This window comes from Ptychodera flava, chromosome 11, assembly GCF_041260155.1.
Source record: "Ptychodera flava strain L36383 chromosome 11, AS_Pfla_20210202, whole genome shotgun sequence".
NCBI classification, from domain to species: domain Eukaryota; kingdom Metazoa; phylum Hemichordata; class Enteropneusta; family Ptychoderidae; genus Ptychodera; species Ptychodera flava.
Window position 1 is genome coordinate 23,398,232 of NC_091938.1, and position 14,681 is coordinate 23,412,912.

Sequence of the window (14,681 nt, forward strand, 5' to 3'; positions counted from 1 at the left end):
AGTTTACAACAAGCACAGTGACTCCCTCCGCTGAATCATACACAAAACGCAAGCAACCAAGATATGAACGATGTTTTGAGATGCTTTCTAATTATTACATATCTTGGACAGGTTCAAATTAGTATGGTTTGATTTCAGTCAGGGAAAAGTAATACTCGATGTCAGAAATATCGCTGTCCGAACTCTCCATAGTCGTCTTACGAACACGCTGAACTGTACACAGTACTCCTCCAGCTGCAAGCTGCAATCGTCCGTATCGCCGATGACGTCACGCACGCTTCTCCCATGAGCCCTTTCGCGCCCATGGTATTCCGGGCTCATTTCCATAAATGTCGTCTACTTCAATGTCTCTTTTCGTCGCGCCGTAGTCGTCAGCGCATGCAATTATGTTGCAAATTTGAGCTGCATTTTACTCAAGGGTGATTTTGGAAGGGATAAACGGTCAAAGTCGCTGGACTTAGGTTTCCCTTTAAGTCAAAAAGATGTGAGGAAAATGACTTTCGCCGGCGCACACGGTGAGGAATTTGCCTCGCGAGGCAAAAAATATCAAACAGGTTGGATATTTTGCTCAACGCCTCGCGAGGACAAAAACTCACGAAAAATCGACCGCACATGAGGGTAAACTAGCTGAGCAAATAGCCTTGAATGAAATTTTGCTCAGCTAATTTCTCTCGTGTGCAGCAGGCTTAAGGGCTGACTGGCGCTGTCTATGCACTTGATACCTTTACAGTTGATTTAGGAGATTGCCATTGTTCCAGTGTTCCAGACTGTTGTAATATGTGTTAACAATGCATTTGAACTTGATGCAGTACAATCCTACATCCTAATGCCTTCATACAAACTGATATGCAATAGTCTAAGTACTAGTCTAAGTATAGACAGATACATAGGATGCTTTCAGTTCATCGTTAAGCAGTCACTCCTTGCAGCTTTTTAGGATATTTTATCATACAAAACACATACATGCTGCCTACAAGACATTAGAATTATCAGTACAGTACAAGTATCCCATGATTCATTATGATTTGTACTATTGAAGATTCCTCAAGAAAGTCTCCCATGTGTACATAAATTCACAGACTTGTCTAATTTAAAAATTCTGAAAACATACTCTTAAGCAGACTACTCTTCTCAATTCCCATTTATAATGATTTGGAAAATTATGCTTGATTGAGAGTTGGCTGGTCCCCACCTCAGTGACAAGCACAAAGAGGCAGGTAATGGGAAAACCCCAAATATTGAATTACGAAATCTGATTGGTTGAACCATGGGCACTGTCATTGGCTATTCAATTTTACTTGGAAGTAAAGCTAAAATTATCACAGTGTCATGATGCAAACGTGGCTAGAATTTAACCAAGGATTTAACAACCATACTTACAAGTTTTGAAATATTGGCAGTCATAAGACTAGACTAATTAGCAGGCAACAAATACAGGATGCACTATGTGTGGACATTTTAACAACTTCCAGGAGACCAAAAACTAGCACCTTTCAAAATGGCGTGCCTGTATCTGCGTCTTATTACGTGCTGCTTGTCTTGTCACGTGAGACACAGTGATCAGTGAAGATTGAGAGAGAAGATAAATTTTAGAAATATTTTCTACTGATTGTGCCCTCAGCCATATGGAATAATGTGGTGGAAAGTAGGGAGACTACCGGTATAGTTGCACCTGTCTTATGAAACAAAGAGGATGGGATATTGATTTTTTCCCCAAAGGAAATTACAACAGAAATTCGCATGCCAACTTTTACTAAAGAATGACCCCTTCAGTTTGTAACAACACGATTTCCAGAAGTATGGAATTTGTGGTACCACCAGTGACTTAAATGAAACAGCAATTTGAAATTTTTACTGAAACATCTAAAGATACTTTTACTAGATATACCTAAACAATCTGCGGCTCATCATACTTAACATAGCATTCAAATGAAATAAATGACAGGAAAATGAAATATTGCACACTATAACATTTTTACATATCATTCAACTCCTTTCTCAGTCGCACTGAATGAAATACATATGCAGCTAAACATTGCAGAGTGGCTGTATCATCAGTCATTATCAATTGGTTAAATTTTCTTTTGGAAAGTGGATTAAAATATCTTACAAAATGTATTTACTTCTCTGATTTTCAAAAAAAAGGACAAATCAAAAGGAAGTGGTATTTGTTCTCAATTTCTGTTCTATCACATAGTAAATAAAGTCTTAGATTTTGATCTATTCCAAATTTACAATCCACCTCAACCCGTAAATAATGGGAAGAGGTGCGAAACCTTGCAAGCATACACGCATGTGCAATGATTTCTTCTGTAAGAGACTGTAAGTAACCTTTAAAGTATGAAAATTGTAATTTGTCTTTTCTTAGATTTTAGTGATTTGATTGTGATTGATTTGATTGATCTGTATTTCATACCAATTTCCGTCACGTTTTCTTTCAAACATTTGTTACCAAGAGCCACTGATATTTACTCTAATATGTGAAGCTTGCATCAACCATTTCAAAAAATGAAAAATCCATTAGGTTTTGGAGAGATCGGTCATTTGGTTTTGTTGTTTTGATTTCCGTAAAACAAAATGGCGGTTACGGCTAAGCTCGCCTGCATTCTAATGCAGTAAACAGTGTTTTCTCACTTTACCAGTCGCGATGTGCCTACCATTGACTTTGGGTAGTTGTCTTATTATAATCTTTACGTAACTAGACATGAATTGGGACTTAAGATTGTTGTTAGGAAAAATGATGAAACTGTCTGCCCATTTCATGATCGATTTCCAATATGGCGGGGCGATTGGCTATGTCATTATGCTGGCGATGTGTCGATTTTATACCCTTTGAAAATACATTTCTTGCGCTCGATCGCCATTGTCATTCTTCTTATTTAGAAGTATGGAATCTGTTCTGCATGATCCAAGTCTAAATTGTGATTGATAATAAACTTTATGACAGGTATCACATGAAATATGGTCTTTATTTTGGTGTGGGGGTGGATTCAAACTGAAAAGAAGCCCTACAATTACAAACATGGACATTTTAGCAACCATAAGGCGCATCATAACATTAGGGACCCAGGCGTTTCCCAACCGGTGTGTGGAGGGACTGTGCCTGTACATTTATGTTGAACACAATTTGTTGAACAAACACTGGTTTTGCATCAACATGCACCAGCTTCCCTGTATGCACACTGTGACTGATTTCATAAACAACATATATTAAGTCATTCTCCCCATTATCCAACTCCAGCTCTTCCTTTGGCATTATTTATCATAATAGTAACATTACAAAGACAACATATTTCTGTGAAGGAAAACTGCACGCCATGTAACCATTGGACGGACTTCCCAGTATTCAGCAGCCATTGGTTACACCACACCTTGAGAGTCGGGACAAGTCCAAAATCTGTGACTTTTCCTTCAACAGAGTAATAGTCTGAACTCTGTATGTGTGCATTCTCCTTTCTCTTCAAATTAAATGATCTGTACACCGAATCAAATAATTCTGTTGTTGTCAAGTGTAAAAGCAATGCAGGTAATGCGGTAGTTTGAAAAACATGGAGACGATACAAATGAGTCTTCTCTGGGATGACAATGATTAAAAGTACATGCATACTGAGAAAGACTAAGTCAGATTATGCCAGAGGATACGACAACATCAGCAAAGTTTGAGTTCCACGGCTGTGATGAAGCATAGAAAAATGCAGAAATACAACTACATATACAGTGAAATTTGCTGGTTCCCCGTATTTTTAACATGATCGGGGTACCTTTCCTTGAGAGTGTTTTTTTACTTACCAACAATCAGAATTGAGGGTAGTTTGGTCATTTCTGTGCCACGCATCGGTTCATAAAACTTCTGCACATGATGAAGTTGACCACTCAAGGGCAGGAGGTCTCCATCGTCAGGGTTACTGAGGAAGGTCTATGCCAACAAAGGAAAATAAGATGATATGATGATGTTACAGTATCCACTGTGAAAAATGACACCTATGTATAGGTTACATGTATGTTTGAAATTTCTCATTTAAAACCTGCTGGTAATGTAGTCAGTCCTGCTAACATGACATGATGACATGTACAATCCATATATTGAAAACAGAGTTTTCCACTGTTAAAAACTTTCACCACGGTAGAATGCATGCCTCAGGGTCAGACAGGTTAACTCTAAAGCTTTCATTATACTTTTTTCATTCTTTCACTTGTGGGGGCTCATTTTGAAGCTCATAGAGCTAATAAAGTTTTCATCAGCCTATTTTTGTGAAAATCGAAAATTTCAATTTTTCCATCGATTTAACACAGGGATGGTGGCCATTTTGAATTTCAAACATTGTTAAATTTGTGGTGATTTGTTTCTCTGGTACTAAAATTTGCACTGTGATCCCTGATTTTGTTCTTGATTCGATTAGAGAATGGATGATAGATTCATTTAGGAAAGTTTAGCGAACTTTTAAGTCTTTCATTTTTGAGCTATCGTACATACTATTAACTGACACATTCACACCACGGATCTTACTGAGACAGCCATCATCAAACACCTACCGACTTTTTCCTATACTTGGAAAGTCACAGGAGAAGCACAATGAATCCAAGGCACGGAGTAGCAAAAATGCTGGAAAGCTGCTTCAAACATCAATAATACTCTGCGCTTTGTTTAAAGACACATATGTACACGTATACTTCCTAAACTACATGGATAGCTCTAGGTGTACATGTGGCAGTGAATACGTGTCAGAAACACTCTACTTAGGATAGTTAGTGTATGCATTTATTTTATAACAGTTTAAATCATACAGCTAGCTTATATAAACAAAGGAAACAAGCTTTGAGTGGTAGGGAAAAAATTATCTCCGAAGTATAACATGTCTGGATCTGAGTATGCTGCCACGAGAGTACCCTGCGGATTGTACCATTATATTAGGGGTGGCTGAAAGGTGTTTAACGGGATACTACTGGTATGTCAGAGGGTCAGAGGAAGGGACAAAGGGGTAACTTTCATGCAATTACACTGGGTGAATAAAGAAAGGCTACCGTAGTGATAACTTTTTTCTGTGGAAGACCACGAAACCGGAGAGAGACTATCGACAACAGCTCAATTTCCCTGTAAACCCATTATTTATAGCCAATGGGTTTGCCTATGTTCAACTAAGCATTAGTTCAATAAATGATGTGTTCTGTCTTCTCAGCTTTCTTAACCAAGTTCAACTATATACTGTTTCAATAAATCATACTGATACAAACATTCTGCCTTCTAAACTTTCTATACTAAGTTAACTAACAAGATGGCGTTGTAATAGAATGTGTGAAGAGAGGTACCAAAAAGAACTTATATTCCTGGCAAAAGGGTTTCTGTTCGACTAATAAGGTTGTTGTGGAATGTGTGAAGTGGGATATATATATATATATATATATATATATATATATATATATATATATATATATATATATATATATATATATATATATATATATATATATATATATATATATATATATATCTATATATATATATATATATATAATCCCTGGTATATATTATATATATATAATCCCATGGTATATATATATATATACATTATATATAATCCATGGTATTTTTCTCTGTTTGACGTCATCGTAAACGAGTGTTTTTTGCGGAGCCGTACAACTTCGAGCCGAAGGCGAGAAATTTTGCGGCTCCGCAAAAAACACGAGTATACGATGAATTCAAACAGAGAAAAATTCCATGGGATTATATATTTATCACATGAACAGTCTTCTTATTTTTCTTTGATGTGGATGGATCAAAATTAATGTAACAAAGTGCATGATTTTTATCGCGATTTTGTGTTTTATTTACGTGGATTAGTTTTATTTAATGAGTAAACCGGCCCGTCACCCAGGAGATGTGCAAATGTTTACAGTATACTTTCATTCACAAATCTGATTAAGCCTAAATTTTGTTACACTGAATGGTATCTCCACCAATCAGACATACGGATTCGGTCACGTGCGCGTGTCAATCATTGTCTCGCGCTGGACCGATGCCAAGGCAAGTCTGCCATCGGCGGACATAGCTTTCACTGTGCTAGCGATGGATAACATTAGTATTTTGAGTTATTTAGAATATTTACAATTATATTTTTGAAGTTCATGCAATGACACAATCGAAACAGTAGTTATCATTCTTAGAGATGCCGTGGCTTTTAAAATATCACAAGTTTACGACCTTTGCGAGCCCGAAAGATTCAGATCAATGACACACAGAGTGTAAGCTTATACGCTTGTAGTGGGTACTGCCATCACCAGTATTTGTTACTTGATGGGAACTCTGTTCTGTTGTGAGTGTTGTCCGAGTCAACTTTCGAATACATCGGATTCTACAGCTCTGCACTGCAGATTTAGGTTACAGGTCGACAGCTTATGTCTTCACTACAGCCTTACGCTGCAGGTTTGATTCCGATCGAGAAACAACGGAATAATTTGTGTGATGAAGGAAATTTATCATTGTTCGTCGAATGACTTTATGCTTGTGCCTTCTATGTCGCTTTCCCGAAGATTATACGGTACTCATTTATTAAGTTGAACTTTCGTTGAGGTGTATCTTTCGGGTTTATCGCCAACCGGGATTGCTAGGTACATCATCACTTGTGGAGTGGCAATCGCCAGGTACGACAACATCCACATTGAGCCTTACAACTGGAGCCATGATGTTACTGAGCCTTTAAAACGATCGACGGTATCCTCATTCGATTCTTGTTAATAGCCAAAGCTTTAGCGACTCAAAATTTCGTTGGACATGCCTTCTATATTTCCATACCTTGATTTATCAGGTCACCTTTTTTGTCAAAATGCCATGAGAGCACGGCATCGGTCATGACAAATCGGTCTGTGTCGCGACGTGCACGTACGAACGGTACCATTGCAGGAAAAAGTTCCGGTTGATGACATACAACATGACGTACATATGGATTTCTTATGTGCTGGTGTACATCACACAGGTGAAGATACGGGCCAGTTCATGTGATAAATATATATATGTGTGTGAGTGTGTGTGTGTATGTCTGTACATGTGTGTGTGCCAAAATGGCATACTTGTCCGAGTATCTGTAATATGCCAGCAGTTTTTTATGTATTCGTGACAAAGACATTACCAGTGGATAAACACTGCATGGAGTGAACATGTCTTTCACACAGAGCAGTACGAACAGATGAAGAGGCAGTTCGCAATATTTTGAAGCATATTGCAGAGCAGTATTCACTACAGTAATTGAAAGGTGATATACCAAACATATATTACCAAATTAATACAGAACTTATCATTTTTGGTTTGGAATATCAATGCTTTGTTTTATAAGATAGGTAGCAGTGACTAAATGACTTTCTTCAACCACCAGTCTATGTGTTTTCGTTGCGCCATAAAGAGAATTAAATCACCACCTGTTCCTTTTGTTTGAGAGATACTTGTTTCCATTTGATTTTATTGTACCAGCAAGCTTTACTGATTTCATTCATTTTTAAGCCCAAGTTTATCAAGATATCACTAATACTGAAATCTAACTCATCGTCCATGCAATCATAGTAGAACAGATATGATCTTTGTTCATGAGGGAGGTTTAGTTTCCTGCCTTTCCAATACGTAAATCATGTGACGATACCCTAAGGACAATTTAAAAAACGGCATCACTGATAAACTGGTATTTTAAACTTTTCTCACATGGAAGGTTTTGTTTAAATTTCTTAATTTTTGACACACTTCTGACATCTGATTGCCACTCCTGTACAGATATATCTTAATTGACATCCCTGTCCTGAACTGGGTTAAAATAAGTCCCCAGCTGTCATAATGTTTTTCTGCTGTCATGTTGGTACCTAAGCATGTAACACTGTTTTTCATTTTCTGGCAATTCAGAATCAAAATATCTTTCAACCATAAAACTTGAGCAGATCAATATATATATTCAGAAAGGATGTCTTACCAGCTCTCCTCAGGCAGAAATAATTGTAACAGTACCGGTATGTACCGGTACGCCAAATAAAAAGTTACAAAAGCTATAGTGAACAATTTTTGAATCTTTAGAATTATTGGTTCCCCAAATTGCACTGCCATATTACAATCCCATGAAATGAATACTTAATAACATTGTCTTTTGATGTACCAATAAAATCTTTTTCTGCAGAATTGGAACTGTCAAGTCAGGTAGTCTATAAACACATGCAATAATTCAAAATGGATGACAATTCTTTGTATTCATGGACCAACATGAATTTTGTGACTGACTGTTGGGTAGAAACTTTACATCAAAGTTACAACTATTATTTCCTCTGAGAAGTACTGAGATGCCCCTAGGTGCTCTTTCATCTTTCCGTTCTCTCACGCTAGTAAGGTGGACCGCTCTGAAACTCTCCAAGCAAGTGTAAAACTGTTTTAATATGCGGTCACATTTCAGTAAGACAGATTAAATGACTGGAAGTGTCATTAGATGCATATTGCTAAGCCAGCGGTACAGTCAGAGGAAGAATAGCATATGGTTTTGATTCCGCGTTTGAAATAGTCAATTGCAGCACAATAGCTAATCCCCATATGCTGGGGGCTTAAAAATGAATGAAATTGGTAAAGCTTGCTGGGACAATAAAACCAAATGAGAACAAGTTATCTCTCAAAACAAAAGCAACAGGTGGTTATTTAATTTTTTTTATGGTGCAACCCGTTTCACGAAAACACATAGACTGGTGGTTGAAGAAAGTCATTTAGTCACTGCTACCTATCTTATCAAACAAAGCATTGACATTCCAAACCAAAAATGATAAGCTCTGTATTAATTTGGTAATATATGTTGGCGTTCTCATATTTTGTCGTCTTTCAATTTGTCTGACCACGGCCACTTTCCTATTCTGTTGTGTTGACCTATTCTTTATTTCATTTCATTGTCTTTGCAATGAGCACGTCTTACAGTAACTGAGGTTACCCACAATTCCTCTTGATTTGTGTACTCAGACATTGTTTGCTAAGGCTAATCCATTTAAATTTATCAATTTCCAAATAATTATAAACTTAAAATTAAATTTCAATATTATTTGTTTAAAATACGCTCCAAAATTATTGTGATGCTCTGTAAAAGTTAGTGCCATTTTTCCCTAGTACCAAACATGATACTGTGACCCCTGAAATTAATCTCGATTTGGTAAGAGAATGGTTGAAACTTTCATTTGAGAAAAAGTAAGTCTCTCCCTTTTGAGACGAATTATTATCATGTCCTTTAAGCACTGAATTAATTGCTACAACTTCCTTTACAACCGACTTTCAGATGTATCAGGAAACACTTTTAACAGGTTGGTTACTGACCAAATAATGAAGCTTAAAGAAGCATTCATCAAAAGCATGGGGGAAAAACTACCGAGTCAGCATTTTTTTCAATGCATATCCCAACAAATCAATAATTTTGTTATTCTACCTTTTGAAGTCTAGCATGGCAATACCACTTTTTTAAATAGTTTTAAAATAACTTACATTATCAAGTCTTTCGTGCAACTTCCAGAAAATGATAATATAATAGTTTGCTGACGGGTAAAGACCTGACTATCACTGGACTATCCATCGGCAGTCGTCTACTTAAAATAACGGTATATCCATTGGCTTCATCAAAAGCTCACTTGTTACAATGTACATAGATATTTCACTCGAAAGTTCCTTTCTTTAGGAGCTGTACCTGATTCACTGGAAAAAAGCCTAGATTTTTCAATCCTGTCATTTACCAAAGATTGGTACAATCCAGAAAAGTTTCTGTTTTCTGTGGCAAAGTTTGACCTCAATTACAGAGAAATGGTAATGAACATGAGTTGAGTATTTCTCCTGAAAAGGGCAGCATGTTTATCAGCTTTTTTACATCTCTGAGCAAATTTACTAACTGTGCCCTACTTTCAAATGAGAATAAAGGACTAAAATTACACAAACAGTCAATGTCAACAACCACTGATGCAAGAACAAGGAATTGAGAACTGCCCCTTTACGGAAGATTGTTCCTCAGGGACAGATACCAGTATTCAGACTCAAACTTAAAATTAGAATTCTTTCAAGTCAATCACTTGCTTGTGCTCATTTTGAATCTCATGGAGCAAAAACAACATTTTTACAGGCATACTTTTTGTGAAAATGAAAAATTATTTTTTCGATAGAGATAACACATGGCAGCCATTTTGAATTTTAAGTCAGGAAATATTGGGGGATTTGTTTCTCTCCAAATATTACACTGTAAAAAAACATTTTTAATATTGATTTTGAGAGAGGATAGTTGAAAGTTTCCTTGAGGAAGTTTGAACAAACATTTTTGAAGTGCCACTGTATACAATCAAATTCACAATATTTAAATTTAAGTAACATAAAATTCCGCAAAAATTTGAACTCAACATTCAAGAAAATTTTGTTTATCTAATCTCTTTGTTTTCCCAGGTGTTTTAGTTCACAATGACCAGCTAAATTTAGTTGAAATATAACAAATGTTTGAGCATCATGTAGATCTAACTATCTCTCACCAGTTTCATCTGAACTGATAAGTCCTCTCCAATTTATGTCAATTAATACTCCAAACATGGATGTTTAGTTTTGAATTATCAGCCACTTCTTATCAATGAGAAGATTTCTTGTGTCCTAAAGATAATCCTATCTGAGCAAAAATGTATAGTTTGTAGTTACATTTTAGATTAATCTGGTGCAGGTACATGTATATACTTATCAAACTATTCTTTTTATAAGGACAGTTATAAACCTGGTTGAAAAAGATTTAATATTCACTTAAGAACTGAAATGAAATGCCCAGGTGTACATGTATTATCAATTTGCCTAACACGTCATCACATTTGCAATAGCAGGAAGACCAGGCCCACAATGGATGATATCATGATGATGTCACCAGCAACGTTTCATATCATGAGTGGGTGCCACGCAAATCTGAAGCACATTGGAAACTTTGCAAAAAAATTTATTGTTTCATTTCTGTTTATTTTCACATTGCGGTCATTGCTAGGTTGGGCAAGTCATGATTCTTTCTATTTTGGTCCTTTTGTCAGACGCAGCACCCTGACAAGGTTAACCGGCTTTGCCAAGTCATGTGGACAACCTAGGTTTCTCTTGGTATATCAATGCAATCCTGTTGGGATACCAAAATGGTACAAAGGCTTCTGAAACCACATACAACTAGCCAAACCTTAGCACAGAACACTGCATATTATGAAATGAATAGAGTCAAGCAATATGCGCAGATGTAGAACTTGAAAAGTACAGATCAGGAAAGTGACCCGACAGTTAATTTTCAACGCAGCAACAATGGCAGGCTCTGAAAGCTACATGTACCGGTAGATGATATAGTCGACAGATACAAATTTGTGATTGTTCAGTAGGGAAGCTGATTAAACTTTAACCAATGTACACTTTGCAAGGGCCACAAACTGCGATAAAAACAAATAGAACCTGACCTCAACAACAGTAAATTATTTGAATATTCAATGTGCATGTGTTGTTGGTACTTCTGACGACACAACATTTTGGGAAGAAAGCAGGTGTTCAGAGATTGTCTAGCCCTATAAAACTATCATGTCTACCGTTCTAAAAACATCTATTTACAGTTCAGGCCACAATTTTGATACTAATAGCGTATGGGAAGAACAAGTCCTCCTTGCCAACCTAGGTATGCATGATATCACCGACATGAATTCACACCAGACACATTTGTAGTTTGTCTATCTATCATCAAATTTTTTCACTGCAAAATCTGAATGTTAAGTTTCTTCACATATTTCTGAGTTTTGGAAGTTGTCTCCATTACTTTTGAGTGTAAAATGATGAATTGATCATAGTGATGACATGTGAGCTGAAATGTGATTGCTAATATTATATTTCTAAGATGTGATACTGGATAAAGGTGGTAAGGCATAATTGACACACTATGTTAACCATAAGCTTTAGGTCGATAGTGATCGTTTTCTTGAGATCACATAGTGTAGACAATTACACTCATATGTTGGTATCAATATTGTATTACATAATATTCTATAAAATGATAAAATATTCATACCTTTGTTTGGAGCCATAATCCGGGTTTGAACTTCTTGTCCAGACTGTCATCTATTTCGATTTCTTCCACTTTCACCGAGCCTAGCCTTGTGACATGTAGTTTCTCCAGTGGCCGGAAAATGTAGCGGTTCTTGCGTGTCAGAATCTGTAAATTCATACAAACAGAAGGACCGATTGTAAACTGTGTCAGTCCTGGTACAACGTTCGAGGGCAGTGAGATAAGCTCAAGTACCAGGGAGTGCTCTGCTTGCCAAATAACATGTTCACAAAAATAGCTCTGTTGACATTTGGTGACAATTGTTATGGTGTGTCACAAAATGATTTGACAAATCAGATTCCTGCATAAAGATTCTGTGAATGATTCCTTTGTTTTTCTTAATGTACAGTTGCCTCAAAAAGATAACAATTTCTGATGGCAGCCATACTGCAATTCAGCACTATCCTGGGGAGTGCAATTGTTTCTCTGTTCACAAATTATGAAAGGCCCTCCAAGACATGAACATCGTACATTGGAAGCAGGGTAGGGCCCACTGTTATTCAGATGTGCTATCACAGAATGGTTTTTTCACATTCCTTTTTGGAACCGTGGGCCAGAGGTCCAAACGGTGTCCTACCTGTTGCCTACAATGTCAGTTCATGTGTCTCTGTATGCATCCATGCATCTATCCATCCGTCTGTCCACCCGTAAACAGCTTTTGTTGCAGTTATAACTTAAAGTTAAAGATCATTGATCAGAATTGTCATGTCATTTGGTTCATAACATTATCATAAAAAGATCTAGATCTGATAAGATTTTGTTGAATGTGGTATGCATAATGAACAGTCATTTGCATAATTAATAAATTTACACCTTAGGTTATATGGTATAACTACGCTTGAAGTTTGGTGGGCATGGCTAACAGATTTTAAGCTCACTAGTACATTTAATGAATTTCTGTCACATGATTTGGTGGCAATATTGGATTTTCGAAAAATATCAATTTAATCTTTAAAAATCTTCTCCAGAATCAAAGCACCAATCGAAATGAAATTTATCTGGTATCATCCTTAGCGTAGGTAGTTTCAAATTTGCTAAAATCATTTGGATCGGTCACATGGTTTGGCGGCCATATTGGATTTTCGAAAAATACCAATTTAATCTTTAGAAATCTTCTCCTCCAGAATAAATTCACTGGAAGAACTGAATATTTACTCTTATCATCCTTAGTGTAGGTGGGTACTTTCAAGTTTGCTTAAATCATTTGGATCGGTCACCTGGTTTGGGAGCCATATCAGCTTTTGCAAAAAAGTCCACTTTAATCTTTATAAATTGAAACTTTGAAATCCATTTCATTTATATAAAAATTCATTAATCAAAGTTTTGTTTACAACATTTGTAGACTATATATGGCAAGGCTCTTTCATGCCACATTTCAAGGCCAGAGGCATGTTAATTTTAGAAGAAGATTTTTAAAGCATTATTTTTCACATTTGTCAATAACCTTTGACTTGCCCTACACCTATGCAGCAGAACTACGGCCATATGAATCTGGCGTATACAAGAGTCCGAGAGAGGTGGTGACGATTGAACAATGTCAGGTATGCAACCAAGGGATAATTATGGTTGGAAATTTTTCTGACAAAATGTCATGTGACCTCGGTGACCTCTGACCTCATATATGTATATATGCCTATAAATAAGTAACCACAAGTTCTACACCCTTCATAATCAGTAGTGAGGGACCTTATTGCACCACAACCTGTACCTCATTAATTATGTGCATTTCTCATTTTGGGCTAGCCAATAAAGCTTAAGGTCTGATTTTTTCTATACATGGGTAAAGTTTGGAACGAGTTTTTTGCCAAAATCCTCAAGATACCCACATAACCTTTGACCTTAATTCATAAATGTTCCTATAAATCAGTAACCAAAAGTGCGACACCCTTTTAATTTAATTGTTTGTCCAACAATCAGCATTGGAGTGTTGTCATTGCATGTTATCATTATCATTCTGGTACCTTTTGCCAGTGTCTGCAAGTGCTTGGGCGCCGCCAACGCTGCTTGCAGCTTTAATTAGGGGCCCAAGCCGACCGGCTGGGACCCTATTGTTATTGCTCAAGTTCTACTACTTCCTCTTCTTCCTCTTTTTCTTCTTCTTCTTCTGCCGATTCTTTGTCGACCTAGATCTCTAAAACGGCTGAACGAAAACTTCTAAAATTTGCAGGGCTAGTAGGTATCAATTAGTACTCGTGCACCTGACCCTTGAAATTTTGATTGGTCACGTGACCTGGTGGCCATATTGGATTTTCCAAAAACCTAAAAATGGCTTCTCCAGAAGACCTAGGGGTCTAGTCGATTTGAAATTTTTTGTATAGTAAGCATGACCTAAGGTCTTTAGAATTTGCAAATAAAATCGCATGCGGTCACGTGACCTTTGCCACCATATTGGATTTTCTAAAATAGTCATTTAATCTTTAAAAATCTTCTTCTCCAGAACCGAAACATCGATTAAGCTAAAATTTTACTCATGTCATCCTTACAGTGATCTCTATTAAGTTTGCAAAAGACATTTGATCGGTCACGTGGTTTGGCCGCCATATTGGATTTTTTGAAATCACAATTTAATCTTTAAAAATCTTCTTCTCCAGAACAAATTCACCA

The 14,681-nt window shown here is 36.7% G+C and overlaps 1 protein-coding gene across 2 annotated transcripts in view; it reads right to left on the reverse strand.

Annotated features, from left to right (window-relative positions):
- LOC139143864 (uncharacterized) overlaps nt 1-14,681 on the reverse strand; it is a 158,977-nt gene that overhangs the window by 44,968 nt on the left and 99,328 nt on the right. For both annotated transcript variants that reach the window (XM_070714447.1, XM_070714446.1), the window contains exons 4-5: nt 12,042-12,185; nt 3,790-3,916 (exon numbers count right to left, since the gene is read on the reverse strand). In XM_070714447.1, the coding sequence (XP_070570548.1) occupies nt 3,790-3,916; nt 12,042-12,185 (271 nt within the window). The remainder of the gene's footprint in view (nt 1-3,789; nt 3,917-12,041; nt 12,186-14,681) is intronic.